This window comes from Lithobates pipiens, unplaced genomic scaffold (assembly GCF_037356315.1).
Source record: "Lithobates pipiens isolate NorthernLeopardFrog02 unplaced genomic scaffold, aLitPip1_a1.2 Scaffold_22, whole genome shotgun sequence".
Classification (NCBI taxonomy): Eukaryota; Metazoa; Chordata; class Amphibia; order Anura; family Ranidae; genus Lithobates; species Lithobates pipiens.
In genome coordinates, this window is record NW_027507784.1 from 177,848,397 (window position 1) to 177,875,613 (window position 27,217).

The 27,217-nt window shown below is 43.2% G+C and overlaps 1 protein-coding gene across 5 annotated transcripts in view; it reads right to left on the reverse strand.

Annotated features, from left to right (window-relative positions):
* Positions 1 to 14,693: 14,693 nt before the first annotated feature.
* The window catches only part of MFSD6 (major facilitator superfamily domain containing 6), a 138,213-nt gene continuing 125,689 nt past the window's right edge, over positions 14,694 to 27,217 (reverse strand). For 4 of the 5 annotated variants that reach the window (XM_077448672.1, XM_077448671.1, XM_077448673.1 and 1 more), the window contains exon 7: positions 14,694 to 19,394. In XM_077448672.1, coding sequence (XP_077304798.1) covers positions 19,191 to 19,394 — 204 coding nt within the window. In that variant the 3' untranslated portion in view covers positions 14,694 to 19,190. Of the gene's footprint in view, positions 19,395 to 21,546; positions 21,563 to 27,217 lie in introns of all 5 variants that reach the window. The other variant, XM_077448675.1, reaches the window with a different exon arrangement.

Below are 27,217 nucleotides of genomic sequence, written 5' to 3' on the forward strand. Positions count from 1 at the left end.
CCTCTGGATGCTTTGTCGGCGGTCCTTAACACATTTGTTGCCAAGATGGAGGCGGTGCATGGGCGCAAAGGTGGTAAAAAGTGTCCCCCGCCCTCCGGGGAGAGCTCTGATGTAGACTCAGGCCCCGCTGAGGCTGGTGACCCCTGCTCTGTTGTTTCAGATGACGCTGACCAGTACCGATCGGACAGTGATGATGAGCCTCCATCTGGGTCCGCGCGTGACAAAACGCTAATTGGAGCACATATCACAGCTGTGCATGATACCCTGAGGATTCAGGACACAGCAGATTCCTCTGCTGAGGTAGCAGTCCCTTTTGGGTCCCGTAAGTCAGCCCCGTGCACCTAAGGTGTTTCCGTATCTGACTTATTTCAATAAGTTCGTATACAAGGAATGGGGTAGACCACAATGGACCTTTTCGGTCCCAAAATATATGGTGGTGCGTTACCCTTTTGAGGAGAGCCTTCTCAAGAAATGGTCGGCTCCTCCGGTCGTGGACCCCTCAGTATCCAGGTTAAACAAAGTAACCACGATTCCGGTAGAGGGGACTCCTGCCTTTAAGGACCCCACAGACAGGAAGGCCGAGGCAGTGGCCCATTCCTTGTTTACAGTTGTGGGGTCAGCGATGCAACCAGTACTGGCCTCTGCACTTGTGTCACAGACACTGACTGAGCAAAACGTTTGCACCGCGAATTGGGGGAGCAACAGGCTTCTCCTGTCTGCGTGGAAGTACCAGACCAGTTAGTCAAGGCCTTAAGTACGTTTGTGGCGCGGCCCTGGATACCCTCCCTCTCTTATCCAGGGCTTCAGTGTCAGCAGTGGTGCTGAGGCGCCTGATTTAGCTAAAATGCTGGACGGCTGACCAGGCATCTAAAAAAAAGCCCTGACGGATCTACCCTTCCTTGGTGAGTGGCTCTTTGGAGCCTTGGATGACATCATTAAGAATGCCACAGGTGGGAAGAGTACCTTACTTCCACAGGCCAAGAAGGCTAAGGAGCCACACTGTAGGCAAGGGCCCTCATTTTCCACTCACAAATGGCTTTTTCGTCCATCCGGGCCTTCGGCTAAACGTCCCCAGCCTGACAGGACGACCTCTGAAGGGGGGGTCGCCTTCGAAGTTTGCAGCACGGTGGGCCTCTCAGCTGTCCGACCAATGGGTTTGCGAACTGATTTCCTCTGGCTACAAGATAAGAGTTCCTCTCTTGGCCACCAAACAGATTCTTCCCTTCCAGCATGCCCTTGCTCCCGGCTCGCCGGGAGGTCCTCGTGGGGGCGGTAAGGGACCTGCTAATTTGCGGGGTTATAGTACCTGTTCCGGAGTCAGAAAGGTTCCAGGGTTTCTACTCCAATGTGTTTGTAGTCCCCAAAAAGGAAGGAATATGTCCGATCTTGGACCTGAAAGCCCTCAATTGCTTCGTGAAAGTACAGAGGTTCAGAATGGAATCAGTTCGCTCAGTAGTTGCTGCACTTCATCAAGGGGACTTCCTGGCATCTCCAGACATCCAGGATGCGTACCTGCACGTACCCATATGCCTCAGGCATCAGAGGTTTCTGCGATTCGCAGTTGGGGATGACCACTACCAGTTTGTGGCTCTCCCTTTTGGCTTGGCATCAGCCCCCTGAGTCTTTACCAAGGTATTGGCTCCAGTTTTTTGGTGTTGCTGCGACAACCCGGGATCGCGATCGTAGGTTACCTAGACAATCTCCTCCTGAGAGCATCTTCCGCCTCAGAATTGAAGGAGGATGTAGCGATCACCATGCAAACTTCTTAGGACTTTGGGTGGCTGTTGAACCTAAAAAAGTCGGTGGTTATACCAACTCAACGTTTGGAGTACCTAGGCTTACTGCTGGACTCCATGGACGCGAGAGTGTTTCTCCCTTCAGACAAGCTGTAGACTCTCGGAACCGCGGTAAAGCTGTTGATGAACCACAGGTGGCTGTCGCTACGATTCTGGATTGTGGGGCTCATGGTGGCCTCCTTCGAGGCTGTGCCGTACGTCCAGTTTCATACCGGAGTCTTGAGAAGGAGATCTTGACGAAATGGGACAAATCTCCGTTATCCCTGGATTGGCAGATTCAGGTGAGCCAGTCAGTCAGGGACTCCCTGCTCTGGTGGCTGAGGTCCCCCGGAACTTCGGTCCGGGAAGTCATTCCTACCTCTACATTGGACAGTGATCACAACGGACGCCAGCCTGACTGGGAGTACAGTCGACCCAGGGCCTTTGGTCAAGGGAGGAATCCAAATTGTCGTTAAATGTGCTAGAGATATGAGCTATCAGGCTATGCCTCTCCACAAGGTCAATGAGACTTCAAGGGTGTCCGATCAGGATCCAGTCAGACAATTCCACGGCGGTGGCATATGTCAATCGTCAAGAAGGAACAAGAAGCTCGGCTGCAGCACAGGAAGACGCTCACATCCTTCAGTGGGCAGAGCGACATGTACTGGCCCTATCGGCCATTTACCTCCCCGGGAGTGGAAAACTGGCAGGCGGACTACCTAAGTCGCCATATGCTGGACGCAGAGGTGTTTAGGCAACTGTGCCTACGGTGGGGCACACCAGATGTGGATCTCCTGGCTTCCTGTCTCAATCAGAAGGTACCAAGATTCGTGTCCAGAACTAGAGATCCTTGGGCAAATGCGCTGGTGGCTCCGTGGGGTCAGTATCAACTGATCTATGCCTTTCCTCCGCTAAAGCTACTACCACGTCTGCTCTGCAGAGTGGAGGCCGAGGGGATTACAGTAATTCTGATTTGGCCTCAACGTCCCTGGTACACCAACCTAGTGCGCCTGGTGGTGGACGCCCCGTCGACTGCCGTTTTTGCGAAAGGACCTTCTATCTCAAGGTCCGATTCTACATCCTGCTTTACCATCGCTGGTTTTAACGGCATGGTTATTGAGAGCCAGGTACTAAGGAACCGGGGTCTAACGGACTCTGTGATTTTCATTATCCAGGATCTTTCTGTTTCTACAGCGTGGAGTAGACCAGAAATTGGCTTTAAGCACCATTAAAGGACAAATTTCAGCTTTTGGCTGTCTTTTTTCAGCGACCACTGATGTCTCACTATTTAGTGAGCATCTTTGTTCAGGGGGTTCGGCATGTAGTTCCTCCTGTGCGTCCACCGTTACCTGCGTGGGATCTGAACCTGGTGTTATCGGCTGTCCAGAAACCGCCGTTTGAGAATATCTGAGAAATTCCCTTGTTGACTCTTTCCCAGAAAGTGGTCTTTCTAGTGGCTATTACATCAGCCAGGAGGGTTTCGGAACTGGTGGGCCTTGTCTTGCAAGTCACCTTATCTGATTATCCATAAGGATAAGGTGGTGTTGCGTTCGCAACCTTCTTTTCTGCTGAAGGTGGTTTCGGCATTCCATATCAATGAAGACATTGTGTTACTATCTTTGTGTCCTAAGCCGACACATCCTAGAGAGGTAGCCCTCCATTCCCTGGATGTGGTCCGGGCTCTGCCACTGCTCCCTTTCGGAAGTCAGACTCTGTTTGTTTCGGTAGCTGGTCTGAAAAAAAGGAATGACTGTCTCGGCCACCATTTCCAGGTGGATCAGATTGTGGTTCAGTCCTATGCCTTGAAGGGGCAGGTGCCCCCCTTTCCGGTTACGGCCCATTCCACCAGGGCAATTGGAACCTCTTGGGCCTTCCGACATCAAGCGTCTGTCGCTCAAGTGTGTAAAGCAGCGACTTGGTCGTCTGTTCACACCTTTACAAAATCCTACAAGTTTTGCAAGCGGCCATGTAATTTGCAGTTGCACACATTTTTTTTCAGTTTTTTTTTTTTGACAAAAAACAGTTACCTTTAAGTAAAATTCACTGTTGCATTGTTACTGCAAGTTCTGATTCGGTTAGATAAGGTGGTGACTCCCCTGTTAGGGAGCACTCTGTTTTTTTGTGGGTGAAGTTTTTATGCTGTTTCCCACCCCTCGTTTTGACACTGCTTGGGGACGTTCCGATAGTCTAATTAAAGGAGCTGTGTCAGTCAGTGAACATAAGAGAAAATAGGATTTTTGTACTCTCCGTAAAATCCTTTTCTCTGTAGTTCACTGACTGACACTGCACCTCCCCTCCTATTTTACGGTATATTGCTTGTTGATGTACTGAGGCTGCAGGAAGCAGGCTGGGGGTTGTTACTGAAGGGACCGCCCCGTGGGTGGAACTAGAAAGTTCTGTTTTTTTTGTACATGTTAACATGTTCTGCCTAGTCCTCTCCTGAAGGTGGCGTACAACCCGATGGTCTAGGTAAAGGAGCTGTGTCAGTCAGTGAGCTACAGAGAAAAGGATTTTACGGTGAGTACAAAAATCCTATTTTTCAACGTGTGACTCCAGTCTTTAAATAGTGTCCATATACTGTATTTAGGGTGTTAATGTTAAACTTTAAAGTGGAGTTCCACCCCCCCTCTTGTCAATCATTTGGGTCCCAGATGATTGTGCGGCCAGTCAAAGCGCACGGCTCGCGCATGCACAGTAGGTGCCCACAGTTAAAAGGCCGGCCGAGCGGAGGGTGAGACGAGCAGGTCTTCGATCCACCACATTGCTGGACCTTGGGACAGGTAAGTATCCGATTTTGAAAAGTCAGCAGCTGCAGTATTTGTAGCTGTTGACTTTTTTTTAGACGGCACTCCGCTTTAAATACTAGTCCAAAAGCAGCAGTGGCATGTTTTGAAAAAAATGGCAGCAGCAAGAGAACCAACAGCCTTGAAGTTTTTTTTCCATTTAGGTCCACATTTGTGTGTATTTTTTTTGTACAGTATTTTAAAAAATGAGGAAGTTCAAAAGTAAAACCGTATAAAATATTTAATTTTGTAGTGGGCTTTAAAAAAAAAAAAAAAATAGTTTTGTCTACTGTTTGTTTTTGCCATGCACTACTCTCTGGGACTCATTTAAAGAGATTTTAACTTGCTGTGCTGGTGAAAATCTGCAACAAGGAAGCTGAAAATGCAAAGCTGATATGGAGGTGTCGCAGTCCCCTACTTTGATTTAAAAAAAAAAAAAAAGACAGGTACTTTATTGAATTGTAATAAACAAATACAATCCAGAATCATGGAATTGCTGTTAACAACAGCTGAACATACACCATCAAACAGAGGGGGGGGGGGGGGGGGGGAAGCATAATCTCTGAATGTACAGAAGCATAGTACAGCAGTCCCCTACTAGACCTAAGGGGGGTAAAAAAAAAAAATGAAAAAAAAATCATTTTTTTTTCTTACCTCAGGATACAGGAATGCAGGGGAAGTATTCTGCAACCATGCATACGTGAAAAATTAATAAATGAAAAGTTCATGAAGCCCAACTTCCCTAAATACACCGAATACGCTTGTGCAATGTATGTGTCTCTGCCACCATGAAGGTCTATGGACAGACCCTCGCCATTTTTTTAACAACCTTATAATCACGTTTGCTCCTATCTGTGAACCGGGTTCAGATAAAATGAAGACTCCTTATCCTTCCTGCTTGATACACTCACAATTGATCCACACAAATGCAGAGGCTAAAAGCCATAAAGAACCAAGAAATTGCGCTCTATGTATATGTTCTCTAAATACAGAGGAGACTTCATTCGGATCCGAAGACTGACAGCTCTCAAAGAATTATGCACCTCAGCCCACTCGTGGAGAACCAACCTTCACTGTGCAAAACAGGATAGCTCCCAGCACTCCACCCTCCATGTTACATCTAAATGACTTCATCAAGGGGGAGACTCGCATTGCACAGGAGTATTCGGTATCTTTTGGGAAGCTGGCCTTCGTGTTTTTTTTTCACTAATTCTTTCATAAACTTTTAAACTTAATTATTACATTTTGATTTATGCGCATGAGCACTTGATGATATATTTATGTGAATAAATTATTTGATATATTAGTGACACTCAGTTTGGAGTTGCACAAGATTAAATGATTATTTTTTTATTTATTTTTTAGTGCAGTACGTGGGTGTATGTTTATTTCAGAAAGTTCATAGTAACTTTAGGTACTGCAGCTGACAATAACACAGTCAACTTTTGACTTACGGTGAGCATTAAGATCTTTTGTGTATATAATCATGGATTATAAGTAACAGAGGGGAGGGACCTGTGTCCTGTAATGTACACCAAAAAAAGGATTTTTTACAGGTAAGACAAGTCTTATTTTCATAGCCATACATTACGGGACACTGGAGATGTATTGTAGAATGTTGGGATGTTCATAACTAATTCAACTGAAGTGCTGGCAACACAGCAACAAAAGTCTAACAGACCTACAAGATCTGTACAGTTTACAGGTCATCCTGAAAAAGAACCTTCCTAACAGATGCTGGCAAGGCCTGACTGTCCACCTGGTAGTACTTGACAAAGGTGTGAAATAAAGCATTGCAAATCTGAGAAACCTAGGCCTGATGCTGAAAAGCCCATAAAGCACTCACCGATCTAATAGAGTACACTTTGACTGTAAAAGGGGACACCTGCCCCTTGAGCATATAATCTTGACTTACAGTATGTGTGGACAAATATACCTAGCGATAGCAGAGTGAAAAACTGTCTGGCCCTAATTGTTCTGAGGTGTGGAATACTGCCTGATGGAGAGCTGTACTTCCTCTGACAGAAAAGTCCATTGTACTAAGAGGATACCCAGAACTTCAAATTTTTGCTGGCATTTTTGGCACACCTGCCACATACATAAAAGCCAGACAAAAAACGAAATTAACTTATCATCTGCAATTTTGGGTGGGTCAATAACACCAGGTGCCAAACGGGAGGGAGGGAGCTTTACGGTATATGAATGCAGGCCGATCTGGAGGGACAGGTCCAAGGATCCTATCTGACTTCAGAATCGGCCAATGTTTGGCTATAATTCTCTCAAATTTCTTATGTTGGATGCTGTAATCCATCACAACTTTAAAACCAGAGGAGGTATCAACAGCCGCAGTGCTAGTAGTTTTATCAGCCACAATAGACTTTCTATCAATGAGACTAACTCTCTCGATTTCTGCATTGATTGTAGATTGTGTGTACCCCTTTTGGTTAAACCGATTAGCTAAGATTTGGGATTGTGAAACAAACTCTTCCTCCAACGTACAATTACGTTGGAGTCTAATAAATTGGCCCCTCGGAATATTACACAGCCATGACCTATGATGACAACAGTTTAAAGGAATAAACGCATTCCTATCAGTGGCATTGAAATGATTCCTAGTGTAAAAGTCTTTCTTGAAAGCTTCAAGGTCCAGAAATGTGATCTGCAGATGATCAATATTCCACGTAAGCTGTATGTTTTTTTTGTTATTGTTGTTAAGTCTATCCATAAATGCCTGCAGACTGGACATATCACCTTCCCAAATCATTATTAAATCATCAATGTACCTCTTATAACATAATAACTGGGGTGGGCGATCCTGAAATATAACTTCTTCCGCTTAGTGGGCCATAAACAAGTTGGCCACACTGGGAGCAAAACGCGCACCCATTGCTACACCTCGTTTGCAAAAAATAGTCTCCATTATACCAAAAATAATTATTAAGCAAACAGAACTTCAAGCTTTCCAGTAGGAATGCTATATGCTCACTAGAAAAATCAGTGGCTGAAAATGCCCATTCTACTGAGGCCAGCTCTTCGTCATGATCTATTATCGTGTACAAAAAGCCCACATCGGCTGTTATTAATACACTAGATTAAGTACACGGCAAGGTTTCCAAAATTTGAATTATCTGTTTGGTATCACGCAAATAGGCCTTAGTCTTCACAACTAATGGCTGCCGAAAAAAATCGAGATATTGTCCCAACCAAGAGGTTACAGAATCGATACCATTAACGATTGGGCAGCCTGTCAGAATTTTTGTGTATTTTTGGTAAAAAATAAATAATAGGAGTCCTACAGTAAAGAGGATCTAAATAAGATGATTCTTTAGAATGTAGGATCCCCTTTTGTTTACCATCTTGGATTAAAGAATGTAATTCATTTTTAAATTCCAACACGGTTAAGCAATTTATTTGTTTCTTGATCACTCAATAATCAAGTCAATTTCTGTATGGTAGTATGATTTACTTAATACAACCAACCCTCCCCCCTTGTCAGCTGGACGAATCACTATGTCGTTCCGTCAAAGAAATACCCTTTTTAATATACTGCGAATCTCTAAAGTTTTTCATTTTCAATTTGTCTAAATCGTTACATACCATATTTCTAAACACCTCCAAATGCTTGTTATCACTACATTGGGGATTAAAAATAGATTTATTCCGAAAATTTGAATGTGTAAAGTTCGATTGAGTAGAATTCCGCTGTATCGGGTTAGAGAGGAAGTATTTCTTCATAGTCAGATTCCGGACAAATTTCTGCACATTGACATAGATCTGGCATTTAAGATTACGGATAGAAGCAAAGTTCGGGCCTTTATCAAGGACCTTTATTTCTTCCTCCGTAAGTGGAGCACCACTGAGATTGTATATCCCAGTGCCTACTGGGGTCTTTGACTTTTGGACCCGTCTCCCTCCCCGGCATCCTCTCTACTTTTTCTTTTTAAACTGATTTGGCCATTTGTTACTTGTCCTTGGGAGACCCAATAATCCCTCCTCTCCCCCTCCCACATGGGGGTGAGCGGAGGAGGTTCCCTCCAAGGGATCCTCTCCTGCCCTAAAAAATCTTGACTAAATGGTTGCTCTTCATAATAGCCCTGCAAAGGGGCATAATTGTTATGAAGGGAAACTTGAGCTATCCTACTAGGGTAATTTCCCCTCCCTCTTTGTCCCCTCCCCCTATAAGGCACAGGTTTCCAAGAATGTTTATCAGGATTAGGAGGATAATGTCTATAATTACCTTGGGGGGGCTGGGTAAGGATGTTTACCCTTATGACTCCGCCCTCTAACTTTCGGGGCTCCCCGATTATTGAATTTTGGGGTATTATTCCTGACTGGCGTTTCTTGAATTTGTATAGAAGTAACCTCAGGTCCCCCATATCCAGGATTCACCTGGACAGAAGTATCCAATACCTCTTCATGGGTTTCCATAGAAGATGCATCAGGATTACCAGATAGAATCAGATTTAATGATTGCTATCTAAAAACCTGATTTGCATCAAAATCATTCAAGTCCCCATCGAAGGCCTCATGCATACGGGGCAATATAAAAAACGAGCTGCAAAGCCACTACTGACACCAGGAAAAAGCGGATGTAAAAACATGCTTTTAGTAGCTTTTTGCTACTAACGTTAATGCACGTTAACCAGTTCCCGACCAGCGCACGCCGATGTACGACGGCAGAATGGCACGGGCAGGCAAATGGGCGTACCTGTACGTCCCTTTAAATTTGCCGGCGGCGCGCTCCTGCGCAGGTGGAGACCCCCGTGAGTCCGGTCGCGGGACCCGCAGACTCGATCGCCGCGGGCATACCCGCGATCGTCTCACGGAGCGGCCGAATGAAGAGATGCCTTTGTAAACAGCATTTCTCCATTCTGCCTAGCAACTAGTGACGCTGATCTCTGCTCCATGTGATTGGAGCAGAGATCACTGTTCACTAAATTAAAGCCCAGCCCCCAACAGTTAGTAACACATCCCTAGGAACACTTAACCCCTACACTGCCACCCACTGGCTAACCCCTTCACTGCCAGTGTCATTTACACAGGAATCACTGCATTTATATAGCAGTGATTGCGGTATAAATGACAATGGTCCCAAAAATGTGTCAAAAATGTCCGATGTGTCCGCCATAATGTCGCAGTCACAATATAAATCGCTGATCGCCGCCATTACTAGTAAAAAAAATATATTAATAAAAATGCCATAAAACTATCCCCTATTTTGTAAACGCTATAACTTTTGCGCAAACCAATCAATAATCGCTTATTGCGATTTTTTTACCAAAAATATGTAGAAGAATACGTATCGGCCTAAACTGAGGGAAAAAATTTTTTTATATATATTTTTGGAGGATATTTATTAGAACATAAAGTAAAAAATAATGCGTTTTTTTTCAAAATTGTCGCTCTATCTTTGTTTATAGCGCAAAAAATAAAAACCGCAGAGGTGATCAAATACCACCAAAAGTATGCTCTATTTGTGGGAAAAAAAGGACGTCAATTTTGTTTGGGAGCCACGTTGCACGACCGCACAATTGTCAGTTAAAGCGGGAGTCCAGCGGGACTCCGCGTTTTTTTTTTTTTTTTTTTTAAAAGCCAGCAGCTACAAATACTGTAGCTGCTGACTTTTAAAATAGTGACACTTACCTGTCCAGCGCGCCCGCGATGTCGGCACCCGAAGCCGATCGCTAGGTCGTCTGTCGGGTCCTGCCGCCGCCATCTTGGGTATGGGAATCAGGAAATGGAGCCTTTCGGCTTCATTTCCCGGTTCCCTACTGCGCATGCGCGAGCCGCGCGGCGCAATCCGGACGGTCCCCGCTGCCTCTGGGAACTGTGTGTTTCCCAGCAGGCAGTGGGGCACTTGCGCAAAGGAGCGGGCAGTTGCGGAAAGGGGCGTAATCTACGCCCCTTTCTGCAGACAGCTATCCCGGAAGTGGGTGCAGTTACCTGGATTATCCAGGTAACTGCACCCCCCTCCCCCCTGAAAGGTGCCAATTGTGGCGCCGGAGGGGGGGGGATTCCGATGAGCGGAGGTCCATTTTAGGGTGGACCTCTGCTTTAAAGTGACGCAGTGCTGAATCGCAAAAAGTGGTCTGGTCTTTGACCAGCAAAATGGTCCGGTCTGTAAGTGGTTAAGCTGCGCTAGCTTTTGTCAGCGTTTCTTTGCCTCTATTCAAAATCAATTGTTCCCTATGAAAGCCCATTGATTTGAACAGAAGTCACACAAGTCAGATCATGGTGATCCGACTTGCAGTGAGGCTTGTGTGCTGAGGATCTTGAAGGGGGACCCTCGCAAAAATTTGCGTGGGGTTCCCCCCAAGAGCATACCAGACCCTTGGTCTGGTATGAATTTTAAGGGGAACCCCCAATGCTAGAAAAAAATTGGCTTGGGGTGCCCCCCAAAATTAATACCGGGCATGCAGCCCAACAGGTCAGGACCATAAAAGGCCACGTGCCCTCAACATGGGGGGGGGGGGGGGTGAGTGCTTTGCCCTGCGCCCCCCCACCCCAAAGCACCTTGTCCCCATGTTTATGAGGACAAAGGCCTCTTCCCTACAACCCTGGCCATTGGCGGGGAGCTTATTGGTGGTGTGGTGTGACTTCTATTCATATCAATAGGCCCTCATAGGGAACAATTGATTTTGACATGTCAACTTCAGATGTAATGCCGGTCCTCAGAGCGTGCTGTGCTGGCCCTAGGGGTTTTTTTTTTGTTTTTTTCCCATCTAGAAAACACCTATGCCGCTTACAGCTGCTAAAAGCCTGTGTGTGCATGGACACATAGAATAACATGGAGAGGTGTTTTTAAGCTGAAAAAAAAAAAAAAGGACTTCTAACGCTGCTAAAAGCAGCTCTAAAAAAAATAGGACATTTATAACGGCTTACCTGTAAAATTATTTTCTTGGAGTACATCACAAGACACAGAGCCATAGTAGTTATGTGGGTTATAGGCCACCTTCAGGTGATGGACACTGGCACACCCCTAGGAAGTCCACTCCCTCTATAACCCCTCCCACTACTGAGAGTACCTCAGTTTTGTAGCAAAGCAATATACATGTATTAGAAGAGGGGCGGAACCTCTGTGTCCCGTGATGTACTCCAAGAAAAGGATTTACAGGTAAGCTGTTATTAAAAAAAAAAAAATGATCGTACATCATGGGACACAAAGCCATAGTAGTTACTACCAGAGCAATGCCAACTGAGGGGAGGGAGACACTTTTCAGTCTGGAGGGTCAGTTAAGGCTTGGTACGGATGTCTTTAGGATGGTGTATGGAAAGCCAGGTCAGCAGTTTCCGTAAAGGAGCTTAGGAGCATTCAGCTCTCAAAAATGCAAATCAGGTTTCTTTATTTTTCTGTCTCTGCAAATTACACAGGAATCGCACCACCTTTCTGTGCAAATCACATGCACATGGTGCCATGCGAGCCCATTCATTTTGGATGGCTCAAATCTCACAACACATCTGCATCGCAAAGGTGTAGGACTGCTTTTTTTTTTTTTTATTTACAATGCATTTGTGACCTGCTTTTGGGGTGTTGCCAAGTTTCTTTTTATACCCACAGCAGATCACAGAACAATTGTTATGCGGTGCGGAAAACACACAGGAATCTATGCAATTCCTCCGCTACATCAGTGTGAACCGTGGCTCCAAAAGCGGAGTTTAAAATATGCCTCTAAACGTCCTTCTACAGGCAAAACACAAACCCCGTAAAAGCAACATTCTTTAAGCACAGCGTGCATGACCCCTAATGTGGTGGCTTGTTTTAGACTTTTTTTTTTTTCCTTTAGTTTCACCTAGTGATCATACCTCCCAACATTTGCGCTTCAGAACAAGGGACACTGAAGGAGGGAAAAGATTTGTGGCACAAGCAGCGTGCCGTGGTAAAATGTGGGCGCAGTCAAGTGCTTAGCAGTTCAAGGGATGTGGTTGAACAAAACCCAGGTGTCCTTGTACCTATAAAATATCCTTTGATTGCTTTGTCTGAGCCTACCTTAGCCTCTTGTCGGCCGCCCACCGTCAAACACATTTAACCCCTTTGATCGCCCCCTAGTGTTAACCCCTTCCCTGCCGGTGACATTTATACAGTAATCCGTGGCTATTTTTAGCTCTGATCGCTGTATAAATGTCAGTGGTCCCAAAAAAGTCAAAGGTGTCCAATCTGTCCACCGTTATGTCGCAGTCCCGATAAAAATAAAAAAAAAATTGCAGATCGCCACCATTATTAGTAAAAGAATAACTAAAAATGCCATAAATCTATCCCCTATTTTGTAGACGCTATAACTTTTGCGCAAACCAATCAATATACGCTTATTACGATATTTATTTTACCAAAAATATGTAGAAGAATATATATATTGGCCTAAACTGAGGAAGGTTTTTATTTTTATTTTTTTTATTTGGGGATATTATAGCAAAAAGTAAAAAATGTTTTTTTTTTTTTCAAAATGGTTGCTCTTTTTTTGTTTATATCGCAAAAAAAAAAAAAAACGCAGAGGTGATCGAATACCACCAAAAGAAAGCTCTATTTGTGGGGAAAAAAAAATTGTTTGGGTACAGCATTGCACAACCGCACAATTGTCAGTTAAGGAGACGCAGTGCCGTATCACAAAAAAAAAGGCCCAGTCAGGAAGGGGGTAAATCCCTCTGTGGCTGAAGTGGTTAAAGAATTTCATTAAAATAGTCAGGGACTGCATAGCAACTGTTGAGACAATGAAGATTTTAGTGAGAAGTTTATAATGTACAGTATTGTGTATACAGTGCAGGAGTGCGTAATGCACAGAATGTAGGGGACAGGAGTGCAACCGTGCAAGTTTAGGAGATATTTATGGTACCTACAGGTAAGTCCTACTATAGACTTACCTGTAGGTACAAGTGGTGTAACTAGGTTTACAACCACTTTAAGGCTCTGCAGTTTGGAGACCCTAGCTGACGTCTGATCTCCCCACTCTCCTTGACTTTGCATCTGTGTGGGTTTCCATTTTTCCTTTCCTCATAAATTCTCTCCCTCCTCTAAATCCCTTCCCTGATTTCCTATCTTCCTGGTTATCGTTTCACTGCCTTCTCAGTTTATACCCCTATCCTCCCCCTTCTGTCTTAGATCCATGTGGGGTTGCAGGTTTACACCTTTATTTCAGGAATAACTCCATATACCGAGTTCCACAACTAGCCAGTGCTGAAGTGCATTACCCTTTCGTAGCTTAGCATTTTTACCCATGGCTCTGGTCTTATTGAGTTGTTAGTTACCCTTTATGCTGAAAACTTAAAATAATTTACAAAAAGGACAGCTGCAATATATTAAACTTTTGGGTTTAGGTACACATTAATATTTATTTCTGTAACTTCACTTAGGCTTTAATTTAACTTTACAAATAGGTGCAGCTTACCCTTTGCTTGCTGTAACCTTCTCAAAGTGGAAACTTGACTAAGTGGTGAGTTAAAAAAAAAAAAAAAAAACACGGAGGTTTTTTCTGGAGTCTTCTGGCCTGATGATTACTTATGTGGATCTAATGGTGTGATTAATGGAAATGGAGTGTAGAGAGACCAGGATACCTGTACCCATCCAAGCTATACCTGATTGATCATGGTGGATCAAGAGCAAGGGATTTCATCTTATTCAATGCTCATATGACCCCTGTAATAAGGGTGTAAAGAGGAAGGCAAGAGGCAGTGTGTTTGGGTGCAAGTGGTGCCCATCATTTCCTGTTCACACGTCAAGTATATCCCATCAAGCGTGCAGCCTTTATTAACCCTTGAGGCCTGAAAGGTCTATGGACATTTTATTTGATTTATTTGTATTGTTTTATTGCTGTTCATCAATTTTGTGCTGGCTACTTGAGTGACTACCTCATCATAAATCATTGTTTTGAAGTGTAAATTAGCACAGCAGGCACCAATTACTGTTATTTAATAACTTCATCAATAGGCTCTGGTGAGCGCTAGACCATTAAAACGAGTAAAAAAATTCTTCAAGGTGCAGTTTAAAATGCATAAACAAGTGAGCCTAAACAACAAATGTGAAAGATAAATGTATAATTAAATTAATTCGTAACCCTTTTGTACCATACCCGACAGATGTATTTGATATATTTTTGAACAAGAAGTTAACGGTCTGAACGTGAAAAAAAAAAAAAAACTGGCACACAATAGGCAATTTGATTTATTCAGTCAAAAAAAAATCCACTTTTACAGATTTATTTTTGCTAACTTTACAGCAAAACTAGTATATATACAGTAAATAAATACATTCCAGATCACAAAGGACACTTACTGACTGGAAAGCTTTAGTTTGCATACTAGTAATACATTCCAGATCACAAGGACACTTACTGAATGAAAAGCTTTCAGTCTGCAAAACTAAGACGATGCATTTTAGGTAAACCACCAAAAAAGAAGGAAAAAAAAAAATGTACTTGCTTGCAACATATTACGCACATTCTAAGAACTTTCTGTTGTGTTAGGTTACTATACACAATTAAACTGGACTGACAGATAAAGTTTTCTTTGGTGGAACACGTTGCATAAAAAACGTTTTCTTAACATGACCATATAGTTTAAACTTTAGGTTTAAGAAACTCAAAAGAACAAGATCTACATTAAAAAAACAAAATTAAAGCTTTTTTAATTAATTTTTTTAAACGTTAAATAAAAAGTACTTTATCAACAGGTATTCTGTATCTTCCTGTATAAAGTTCCTTCAATAAATTCCTTCTGTACCACATAGTAAACTTCACTCTATTCAACTCCAGTAATAATAAAAATGTTAAATCCCAAGATATTAAACTGTAACATGTGTAAAGCGACTTTTTTTGGAGGTTTAAAATATTTTGAACTTATAAGAAACAAAAAATAGTTAATAGGTTTAACTCCCTTTAGTGGTTCCTTATAAGGCCCCTTCTTCGGGTTAAATATATATGATATGCCAGCCTTTTGGGGAAACCTGAGGCCATTCTGAAGTTCTTAATATAATTATATATATATTTTTTCTTACTATAACTCACACTGCAAAATAGATACTTCCATGTTATACCCTGCACCTTACTGTTGCTGTGGCCACCAATTATAGCCATAGGCCACTGGGGAAGACTGGCATTACAGAAGTTGGTTGCTCTTTCTATGTCTGCAAAAGACTGACATGAAGGCACCTGGATAGAGGACTAATATGAATATTTAACAACGTTACTGCAGCCAAATGTTTAGAACCACTGGATCCTGAAAGATGTTTTACCATAAGAATAACTCCATGAAATGTATTTTGAAGATGTGTGGGGTGGGGGGAGAATAGCATCCTTGTGGTCTTAACAAAACCTTTTTTTTGTCTGAAACCTGCTGGCTTCCCAACACTTCACAAAAACACTCCTCACATGTACAAGAATGCAATTCAGTGTCAGTATCACATCGGATTGTCATACTAAATATATTTACTACTTACTGGTTGTAATGGCACAAAGCAGCTTTTCTGAGGCACTTTCTTGGACCTACCTACAACAGTTATGGCATAGGTCCTTATTTGCAAAACGCTAAATATAGTGCATTATGCTCTTCATTATACATTTGTCTAAGGCTGGGTTCACACTGCTGCTGGATACGGCTTTCAGCAGGCGGTAAGGTTCTTCCCCATTTCAAGGCCGAATTCAGCCAAAGATTTGCCCTGAAACTGAGCCACAGGACTCTTGTGCAAGCCGTTTCGGAGATATGTGGACCAGGTTCACACATCTTCTGTCATGCAAACTGGAGGCAGGGAAACCCACATCCAATTCACACTAGTGTGAACCCAGCCTAAAAGAAAAAACGTACCCATCATCTTTATCTATTCCTTATACATAAAAAAGGAAGCCACCGAACACGCAGCATCAATGCTGAAATAACTCTTTCCTGACATTTCCTTTTTTGCAAAGCGGCTGCTTCTAGGAAAACTGTCAGGAGGGGAAGTGGGATTGATACCAGATAGGCCTTGAAGTAGCCATTGAGCTGACCAGAGGTTCTCTAAATGAATTCCCTTTAGCTTCTTCATATTTAATTGAAGTACATTTCAGTAATTTTTTTCCCTTTCAACAGAACTATGATTTTTTTTTTTTTTTTTAGGAGTTTGCCTTTGTTGAATATTTAAGCCTGCATAAAGAAATATTTAATTTAGTTAATTCAAATGACGGCCTATTTTGTCAAATGTTGAGCAAGGACTCGGGAAATTAGAAAATTATGCAAGATAATTATTGCCTTTAGAATATCTTACTATGGTGCACTCTACACAGATTTTACTTTTTGCACCCAGTTGACATGCGCTTTTTTTTTTACAGTAAATTAAAAGTCCAACTAGAAGTTGTATACCCCAAACAGTTTAATCTGTGCAATATAAGCTATTAAGAATGCATGTTCATTTGGTCCATCTATTAGTTTGTATGGGTAAGCACATTTTTCAGATTTACCCATGATAACCTACAAACTATACATTTTTTCCACTCACAGCGAATGCACCCGACATTCTTATTAAACGGTTCATGTACTGAGGATATAATTAGGACTACAGCCTCTAAATCCATTTATATAGATTAATCCCTTCTCAATAGAAGTGTAAAGCAGCCATTATTGCCCATGTTCAACATGAGTATTCAGCTGCTAAAATTAAATCTGAACTAGCCATATTTCACTTTGTTGAAAATTTACCCAAAGGATATCCAAAGTTTCTGCTCAAGTGACTAAAGATGCTACTTTTGCTTTTGTTTTGTATCCAAACCGTTTTTTCATTCACTGCAAACAGCATAAAAATTATGAGAACTCATATGTATAATGTTACATACCCAGCATAAAACAAATGCTTTAGTTGCCTAAATGCTGTAATTGTGTGTGATATAGGTCAACGGGTTACACTGTGATTCTGCATATGCAAATGAATACAAGTGTTTTATATATAAAGTGCAACTTTAAAAGTGATGTATATTAAAAGTTTTATCTAAAAGAGGATAACTTGCCTCTTTTCCCAATATTGTTTAAAGTGTTATTAAAAATATTATAATTTTTTAAAGACAACTGTTCTACCAAAACGAAATCCACAGTTCTGATATTTACACCCCCCACCCCATTTCAAATCTGTGTATTGGAATTAACCGGTCACTTATATTAAAAAAAAAAAAAAAAAAAAAAAAACACAACACTATATTCTACATTTCAATAAATCATTTTTGACTCCGTATCTATAGGTCTATCGCTGGCATCACCAAGGTCTGGGAACAAATGAACACTTAGGCCTCTTGCACATGATACTCCTGCTTGAGCATTAAATTTTCAGCTTTTTTTTTTTTTGGTATGCATTTGCACGTATTTATGTGCCATTTCACATATATGCGTTCACAGATTTTCGCACAAACTTATTGTCGCGTGCTCTTTCTGCACAATATATAAATGAGCATTTGCACACATTTGTGCACACGAGGAGTAAAATTACTGACCAAAAAAAGCAGATTTTATTTAAATTTTTACTGAAGAATGCAGAGAGCTCTTTACGCACCTGTGTGTATAGGCACATTACAATTAATGGGTTGTAGTTTTAGCTCAGTAAAAAAAAATTAAAAATAAAAAAAGCTGTACTGAGCTTTTTCAAGCTGCAGTGTGCAAGAGGCCTAATACAGATATTAAAGTGGTTGTAAACCCTTACAAACCACTTTGACCTACAGGCAAGCCTAGATTAAGGCTTACCTGTAGGTCCAAGAAATATCTCCTAAACCTATACGGTTTAGAAGATATTTACCCGAAGACAGTCACCGCTGTCTACGGCGCATGCGTCGTAGACAGCGGCGCGCAGGCGCACTAGGCAGGCTGCAGATCGCGGCGATATGCCGAGAGTGTCAGCTCCCATGCGCATGCGAGGGAGTGACGTTACTGCTGCTCCGGCAAATCACAGCGCCGGAGCAGCGAGACCCACCAAGAAGATGGGTAAACAATAGTAACAAATATAGCTTTCATTTGAGGCTGCATAAAAACCTTTGACTTACCCTTCTCTCCTTTATAAAAAAGACCCAGCACGAGTCCAAACTTCTCTTCCCCATGCAACAATAAAGACTCAATTAAAATTGCTATAGCTTACTAGAACGTCAGTGGGGCTTTAATGACCAAAGAAACTGGGAGCTTTGGGGCCAAGTTACTAAAGCAGTCATGTCTCACTTTGCTCTGTCAATCATTTGCATATGTTCCCATTTTTTATTTCTTATATTATATTTGTTATTATAGCTGGATGTTAAAAGTTTGTAGTAACTGGTTGAAAAATAGAATAGTCACAAGATTTTAGGAAAAAAAAGCCAAGTATCCTAAGTGTAATAGTGCCGACAGTGCTTGTACTGTATATACACACACAGAATTTTAATATTTCATTTACAAAGCAAATCTTCCGGCTGTTTCAGTCTGTAAACTTTAATACGCAATGTACGCTACAGACTATAAATACATATATAAATAAAATGTGGTCCCCAGGGTTGAAACCAGAGAATCATCATCACCTCCTTTGTAAATGTTAATATCTAGATATATTTCTTTTTCTATTTGTTGCCATTTATTCTACAAAATATTTTTGTAGTTCTTTTCTGACATTTGAAGAGGTTTCCAGTGTATAACCAACATACTTCTCAATACAAAGATAGTAACCATATTAATGCCCCTCATCTGTGTGTGGGGTGGATAAGTTGTCTTCTGAAGAATTGTCTGTGGAGATGCCAGTGTCAGTTGGCTGAACGTGGTCAGTATCTCCTGGTGCACCAAGGTCACTGTGCTTCTGACCATCAGCAGTTGCCTCAGCACTGGGGGCTTCACTCATCACCGACTGTGGGGATCTTGAGGAATTGTTTTCACTTTCCTGTGGGATATATGAAAAAGTAAAGCATTAAAGTACTTTTCCACTATGTCTGTTAAAAAGGCACATCTGATTTCAAGAATTTGTCTACCATGCACATTGAGCAAGACATTAAAGTGGTCAATGAAATGTTTTTCACAAAGAAAACATCTTACAACAAGTTCAAAGTTGCATGCCTTTGAAAGTAAATTAATATCTCTGAAATTCAGCCAGTTCCAGAGGTAAAAGATGCAAATATACATTGACATTACCTCTTTTTTTCTAACCATTTAAACCAGGGATATGCAATTAGCAGACCTCCAGCTGTTGCAAAACTATAAGTCCCATCCTGCCTCTGGGTGTCATGCTTGTGGCTGTCAGAGTCTTGCAGTTCTGCAACAGCTGGAGGTCCGCTAATTGCATATCCCTGATTTAAAGTGTTACTAAACAGTAAAATCAGTCTGTATATGTAGCAAAGCATGCTTGTTATACTCATTGTGGAACCTAAGGAGTTAATCCTCTGCATAGTGTAAAAAGGCTGTTGGATGCTGTCTTCTCTGGTCCTCCCCTTGTACTGTCCCTAATCGCTCTGCTGATAGTACAGAGCCCTAGGAGGCACTCTGCACATGCTCAGTTTGGTGTGTATTGCTAGAAGTTTTTTTGGGGAAGAGTGTGCATGTGAGAAACACTGTCCAGAAAGAAAATCAGGGGTCATGCAGCCTCATAGGACAGTCAGAGGAGAATGAAAACTCCTCCTACAAGCTTTAACCAGTGCTCGACCCAGACACAGATAGAAGTCACAATACTGCTATATACTGAAGATGAAAAAAGGTATTTAGCCGTTTGTTTACTAAAATAATTGCATTTCCATGTTCTGCGTGCTGTGGTAGACCAGTTACAGTGAATGTAGGGTCCTGGGTTCAGTAACATTTTAAAGGATTGAGCCACCTAAAACTTTTTTCACTTGTGTATACATAGTGGTGGTGGTACATGGCAACGGGTTTGGAAGGAATGCACAATACGAAATGAGACATTGCAGCAGGAAGCCCAAGACTGTCACACGAGTCCTCAAGACATGCAGAAGGTAAGGAAGGGGGCTATTCAACTTCCAGCAATTATATAAAGCTAGAATATTGTTTGGGGTAACTGAATATTTATTAGTAATGCAGAAAGACACCAAAGAATTCCAGAAAAATCTTGGTTTAAAAAAAAAAAAAAAATAAATACATGTCTGCAGTCGGTGACTATCTCCTGTACTATATCTGAATTGTGAAAATGGGCAAGGATGAATTTGGGTGGGGATGAGAGTTACATTGTGGAGAGCCTCTTCACTATGTAACCCTCATCATCCCCACCCAGTCATCCTCATCCATTTTAACAATGCAACGCCATCATCCAACCCTCTCCGCAATGATCCCAATACCCACCCAGAATCATCCACCCCTCGCCACAGTGCATCCCCATCCCCGCCCAGCATCATCTATCCCTCTCCACATTGTATCCCCATTCCTGCCCTGCATCATGGGTGGGGATAGGATTACATTGCGGCGAGATATGGATGATGTTGGGCAGGTATGGGGGATACACTGTGGGGAGGGATGGAGATAATTTTTGGTGGAGATGGGGATACATTGTGAAGAGGGATAGAAGATGCTGGGCGGGGATGGGGATACATTGTGGAAATGGATGCGGATAATTCTTGGTGGAGATTGGCATACACTGTGGAGAGGGATAGATGATGCTGGGCGGGGATGGGGATACATTGTGGATAGGGATACAGATAATTCTTGGTGGAGATGGGGCTACATTGTGGAAAGGGATGCAGATAATTCTTGGTGGAGATGGGGATACATTGTGGAGAGGGATAGATGATGCTGGGCGGGGATACATTGTGGAAAGGGATGCGGATAACTCTGGATGGGGATTTATTTATATTTGTAATGGGTGGGTGGAATCTTGGGCGAGTTCCCACGCTTTTCCCCAGGACTTGACCCCTGGGTATTAACTGTGTGCGTTTAGATATGCAAAGGGGGTTGCACCACATACATTTACTACACATGGACATTCACATCAACAATACACGCACGTGGACTTATGAAGGACTAGCTCAATGAAAAGGAGGTATAATTGCTCCAAAATAAAAGGGATTAGTAATACAAAGCAAGCATTACCATACCTTTAGTTCTTGTTTCCTGTTATCCCACAAACAGCAATGGAAAAACAATACTTAATGCACATCACTACACATTAAACCAAATGTTATACCAAATAACCATATAATAAAAGTAATAACCAAAATGTAAATATATTGAACATTTAAAATTTTGCACTAACTACATCACATTCCCAAAGTCCTAGTGCAGCTGCTGGAAAATGAAACACCCCCATAGTATCCTAAAGTTTATTATAGAAGTGTGTACCTGTAGTACTCTCAGCCTCAGAGAGATCACAGGGGGGGATGGGGGGGAACCATGGCGATTAGAGAAAAATACATCTGAGTGGATTTTATTTACTTAGGTTTATGGACTTCACTTATTTATAATTTGTTCACTTTAGCTGTAGTGTTATTTGAGATTTATTTTCATGTTATTGTATCATATGTAAACGGTTTGTGGTGAAACTGTTTATTACTGAGGGCGACTGTTTCGGCATTGTTCGTAAAGTGTTATTTAAAAAAAAAAAAAAACACTTTACAAACACGTAATACTTACCTGCTCTACTCAATGGAGTTGCACAGAGCAGCTCCAATTCTGCTCTTCTGGGGTTCCCTGCCAGCGTTCCTGGCTCCACCTTGGTGTTGCACCATAGGAAGCTGCTTTCTACTGTGGCATACCTGCAGGCTCAATCCAGAGCTGCGCTGACGGCCATTGACAGACAGCGCAGATCGGCCCTGCGCTTCTTCACTGCACATAGCTGATCACAGATCGTGGTAAAGGGCCAATCACAGCAGCCCTTTACCATGTGATCAGCTGTGTCCAATCACAGTGTAAACAGACTTGCCAGTTATCAGCAATGTTTTTCCTCACGCGCTGTCACAGAGGAAAACCGGTAACCAGCAATCCTGACAGGGGGCACGCACACAGATAATCAGGGCACTGATCATTAGTGCAGCCTCATCAGTGCCCGCCAGTCCAGCCTCATCTACATGCATCAGGGGATGAGAAAAAATTACTTATTTGCAAAATTTTATAACAAACTAAAAAACGTTTTTTTCCCCCAAACTTTTCAGTTTTTTTTTTTGTTTGGCAATAAAAAACCCAGTGGTGATTAAATACCACCAAAATAAAGCACCACCAAAATAATAAAAAAAAAAAATTTAGTTTTGCATGACCGTGCAAATGTCAAAGTGTGACAGCGCTGAAAGCGGAGATTTTGCCTGGTCAGTAAGAGGATAGTAAGAGGTTAAACCACAGTTCCAATCAAGGTAAGCATTCCTGTGGGCAGTAGTGGTGACACCATAATAAAGCAGCAGCAATTCTATCTGTACCGTTCAGAATCTACAGATATGACATCAGGTGAGAGCTGCTGGACAATGTACTTCTTCTAGTGTCATATGCCACCCTCTTAGGTTGTAACTAGGTGGTGCTGAGCGTGTTCAGCTCCCCGTGTGTACTAATCCCCTTACCTAGCATCTATCTGTTCACATTACATTTAGCAATGTATACCTTTTATTCCACACCCTCATTCCAGCTGTGTTATTGTCCAAGTCTCTAGAAAGTTTATTAGTTATTGAAAAAAAGAAAATGGACTACCATTTTATTCAAAGCCGGCAGCCCACTAGTTAAAGTTGAATAAACCTGCAAAGTATAAGACTGCTAGCCGATAGAGATTTAGAAGTGGTAATATGGTAGAAGTGATCGTCTCTTCTATTATATTATTTCTCCTCTGCCTGCTAGTTTTTTTTTTAAACAAATTTTACACTAACAGCCATGCATATGCAGCCCCATTCACAATCCCGGCAAAGGAACTCTAAACCTGAAAGATGAAGGGAGAAGATAGAAAGCAACAGTGATAGAGTAACAAGGAAGACCGAAGATGTTGTAGCACTGGATATAGGAAGGTGGAACATGACACGACACATTACAATGTGCCATAGTGTTCTAATATGCTTTTGGGCCGAACACCTTCCACTTTTTTGTACTTTATATATAGGTTTCTATTTCAATACCCCCCACCCACTTCGAGAAATTCTAAGTTTTCAGCTGGATTGGGACACATTAGACCTTTTTTCTCCAGACCTATCATATCGTATGATTAGTCAAGGGTCTTATTTATAACTTGCATTAACTTACCATGGTGGTATTATATAAAACCTTTATTAGAAATGTAATACTTTTGTATCTGCTTTCAAATAATTAACTCATATTCATGATCTTTCAAATCAATGGTAAACTAACCTAAATCTCAAGAGAGATGGCAACAGTGACTGGACTCAGAGATAAAACAAATCCCTCTTCCATAAGTTGTACATGTCTATCTACGGCCGTCTTTTGGCTGCATCCATTCAAAGTCACAAAATTGGATACCACCCAAGTACACCTAAATTGTTGCCAACATCCCAGAAGTCCCTTAACCACCTCAATACAGGGCACTTACATCCCCCTTCCCGCCTAGGCCATTTTTCAGCGCCGTCACACTTTGAAAGACAATTGAGCAGTCATGCTACACTGTAACCATGTGAAATTGTTATTTTCTTCACACAAATAAAGCTTTTTTTTGGTGGTATTTAATCACTGGGAAAATCTGGTCAAAAAACAAAAACAAAAAAGTTTTAGTTTGTCAGTATAAATTTGTAAATAAGTAGTTTTTCTCCTACACTGAGAGCCGGTTCACACAGGGGTGACTCAGATCCGACTTCAGGTTGCCCCTAGTCGCCTCAGGTCGGACAACATTTAAAAATCAATGTAAGTGAATGAGAGCAGTCTTAATGCACGCTACTGAAGTCACTCCGACTTCAGAAAAGGTTCCTGTACTACTTCAATCCGACTTGTAGGCGACTGGTCCCCATTGATTTCAATGGAGGTCGCCTCCAAGTCGGATCTCTGTCTATACGGAGGCGACTCTGACAGAATTATCAGCTCTCAAGAGGGAACTCCACGCCAAATTTATGAAAAAAAAATTGGCGTGGGTTCCCCCTCCGAGAGCATACCAGGCCCTTAGGTCTGGTATGGATTCTAAGGGGAACCCCCTACGCCGAAAAAAAACGGTGTGGGGTCCCCCCCAGATCCATACCAGACCCTTATCTGAGCACGCTACCCGGCCGGCCAGGAAAGGGGGTGGGGATGAGCGAGCCCCCCCCCCCGAGCCGTACCAGGCCACGTGCCCTCAACATGGGGGGGTTCCTTGGGGAAAGGGGGGGCCCCCCCTACCCCAAAGCACCTTGTCCCCATGTTGAGGAGGACAAGGGCCTCTTCCCGACAACCCTGGCCGTTGGTTGTATACCGGCCCCCCACCCTATGTGAATGAGTATGGGGTACAATGTACCCCTACCCATTCACCTGTGAAAAAAAAAAATGTTAAAAAAAAAAAAAATGTTTTGTCCCCCTCTTCGGTTCTTCTTGCCGGTCCACCGCTTCTTCTTCCAGCTCTTTTACTAGCGGTGGCCCGGTCTTCTGTCGCCTTCCGTTCTTCTTCTTCTGGAGATGTTGACTCGACGCTCTCTCCGGCCACAATGCCAGGGACGCGGTGCACGGCGACTTATATAGGGACAAGGGGCGGGGTCGCCGGTTGATGTCACATGGTGACCCCGCCCCCTTACGAGGTCACAGTCCCGGAGGATGCTGGGACTGTGACATCGTAAGGGGGCGGGGTCACCGGTTGATGTCACCGGTTGATGTCCCTATATAAGTCGCCGCGCACCGCGTCCCTGGCATTGCGGCCGGAGAGAGAGTCGAGTCAACATCTCCAGAAGAAGGAGAAGAAGAACGGAAGGCGACGGCGACAGAAGACCGGGCCACCGCTAGTAAAAAGAGCTGGAAGAAGCAGCGGTGGCCCAGCAAGAAGAACCGAAGAGGGGGACAAGACCCCCCAAGACGGAAGAAGAGGGCGGCGACAAAGAAGAAAGCGGGCTCCTCCGCTAGTAAAAGAGCTAGCAGAAGATAGCGGAGGAGTCCGGCGAGAAGACCCCCGAAGACGGAAGACCCCCGAAACTGTGCAATAAACTATTTTAACCCTGTGTTGTGTGTTTTTTTGAAAAAAAAATTCACAGATGAATGGGTAGGGGTACATTGTACCCCATACTCATTCACATAGGGTGGGGGGGCCGGTATCCGGGGGCCCCCTTATTAAAGGGGGATTCCGATAAGCCCCCCGCCCGCAGACCGACAACCCAATGGCCAGGGTTGTCGGGAAGAGGCCCTCGTCATCAACGTGGGGACAAGGTGCTTTGGGGTGGGGGGGGCGCGCACCCCCCCTTTCCCCAAGGCACCCCCCCATGTTGAGGGCACGTGGCCTGGTACGGCTCAGGAGGGGGGGCCTCGCTCGTACCCACCCCCTTTCCTGGCCGGCCAGGTAGCGTGCTCGGATAAGGGTCTGGTATGGATCTGGGGGGGACCCCACGCCGTTTTTTCGGCGTGATCAGTGCCCCGATTTTATACCTAGCTGTCATCTGTGAGGAGATGTTGCTGATTGGCTCTCCTCGCACTCTATCAGGCATCTCTGTGTTTACACGTGACCGGCTGTGATTGGACACAGCCGATCACAAGGTTAAAGAGCCGCGGCTCTTTAAACATATCGGGGTCGCACTGTGTCCTTGCAACAGCTAGGGGTACGCAAGAGCGGTTGTTCCGGGAAGCCATCATAGGACGTCCACCCAGAACGAGAGTCGCACTGCCCAGCCATCATTTGGCGGGGGGCAAGTGGATAAAGTCTCTTGTATTGGGGGGGGGTACCTCGTTTGTTTAGTCTATTCAAAGTGCAGAATCTAAACAGGATCTCTCAGCTCTGAAAAAGCAGGGGGTGGAGAGCTGAAGTTACATCAGTGAGGAGAGCTCTGAGAGCTGAATGGCGGGAAGGGACACATGCCCTTCACACAGCACACAGTAACAGAGCCGAGGCTGTAAAATACAGACTGTGCCCTGCCGTCACCATTTTTCTCTGTGTCAGAGAAACTCATCAGAAGTGATTCATGCACAGAGAAACAAAGTAGCAGAAAGAAAATGACACTTGGTGCTCTGGACTGAGACAAGCACACACACTATAGAAGGATATGCTTTGTTCATATTACGTCTGAGGTTTACAACCACTTTAAAGCAGAACTAAACTCATTAATTTAACGGAGTCAAAAAACAGTTACATTCCAGGTATACTGGGAATGTTAACTGTCACATTTGCTTGTGCTTTCAGCCAAATTGTCAAATCATCAAATGACTAGAGTCATAACTGAACACATGTGCAGCATTTAGGCAGTTGCAGATCAAACGGAGGCTAAGATGACAGCTTCCTTGGCTGAAAAGGATAGGAGGGAGGATTTAGTTCTGCTTGAAAGCGAAACTGTAGGATCAATACTTGTCCAATTGTCCATCGCCAGCATCTTTTTTCTGAGTGACGATCTTCTGCCGCTTCATTGGCAAGAGTTAGATGACATCACTCAGGCTGCCATCATCCCAGCACTCTGCGCTGTAAGCTGAGCTGTGCATGTGTAACTCAGTTTGGAGTTCTGGAGAAGACAGCGAGCAGGCAGGGTCAATTAATTGCAGAACGGACATGTCTCTTCTGCAATAAAAGCATGCCTGCTCAGTATTTGTTACAGAACTTTAGTTCCACTTTAAGCCCTCCACAAGGATTATATGTTAAACATATAAAGCTTTAACCCACCTATTTTAAGTAACAAAATACCCGACTCTGTA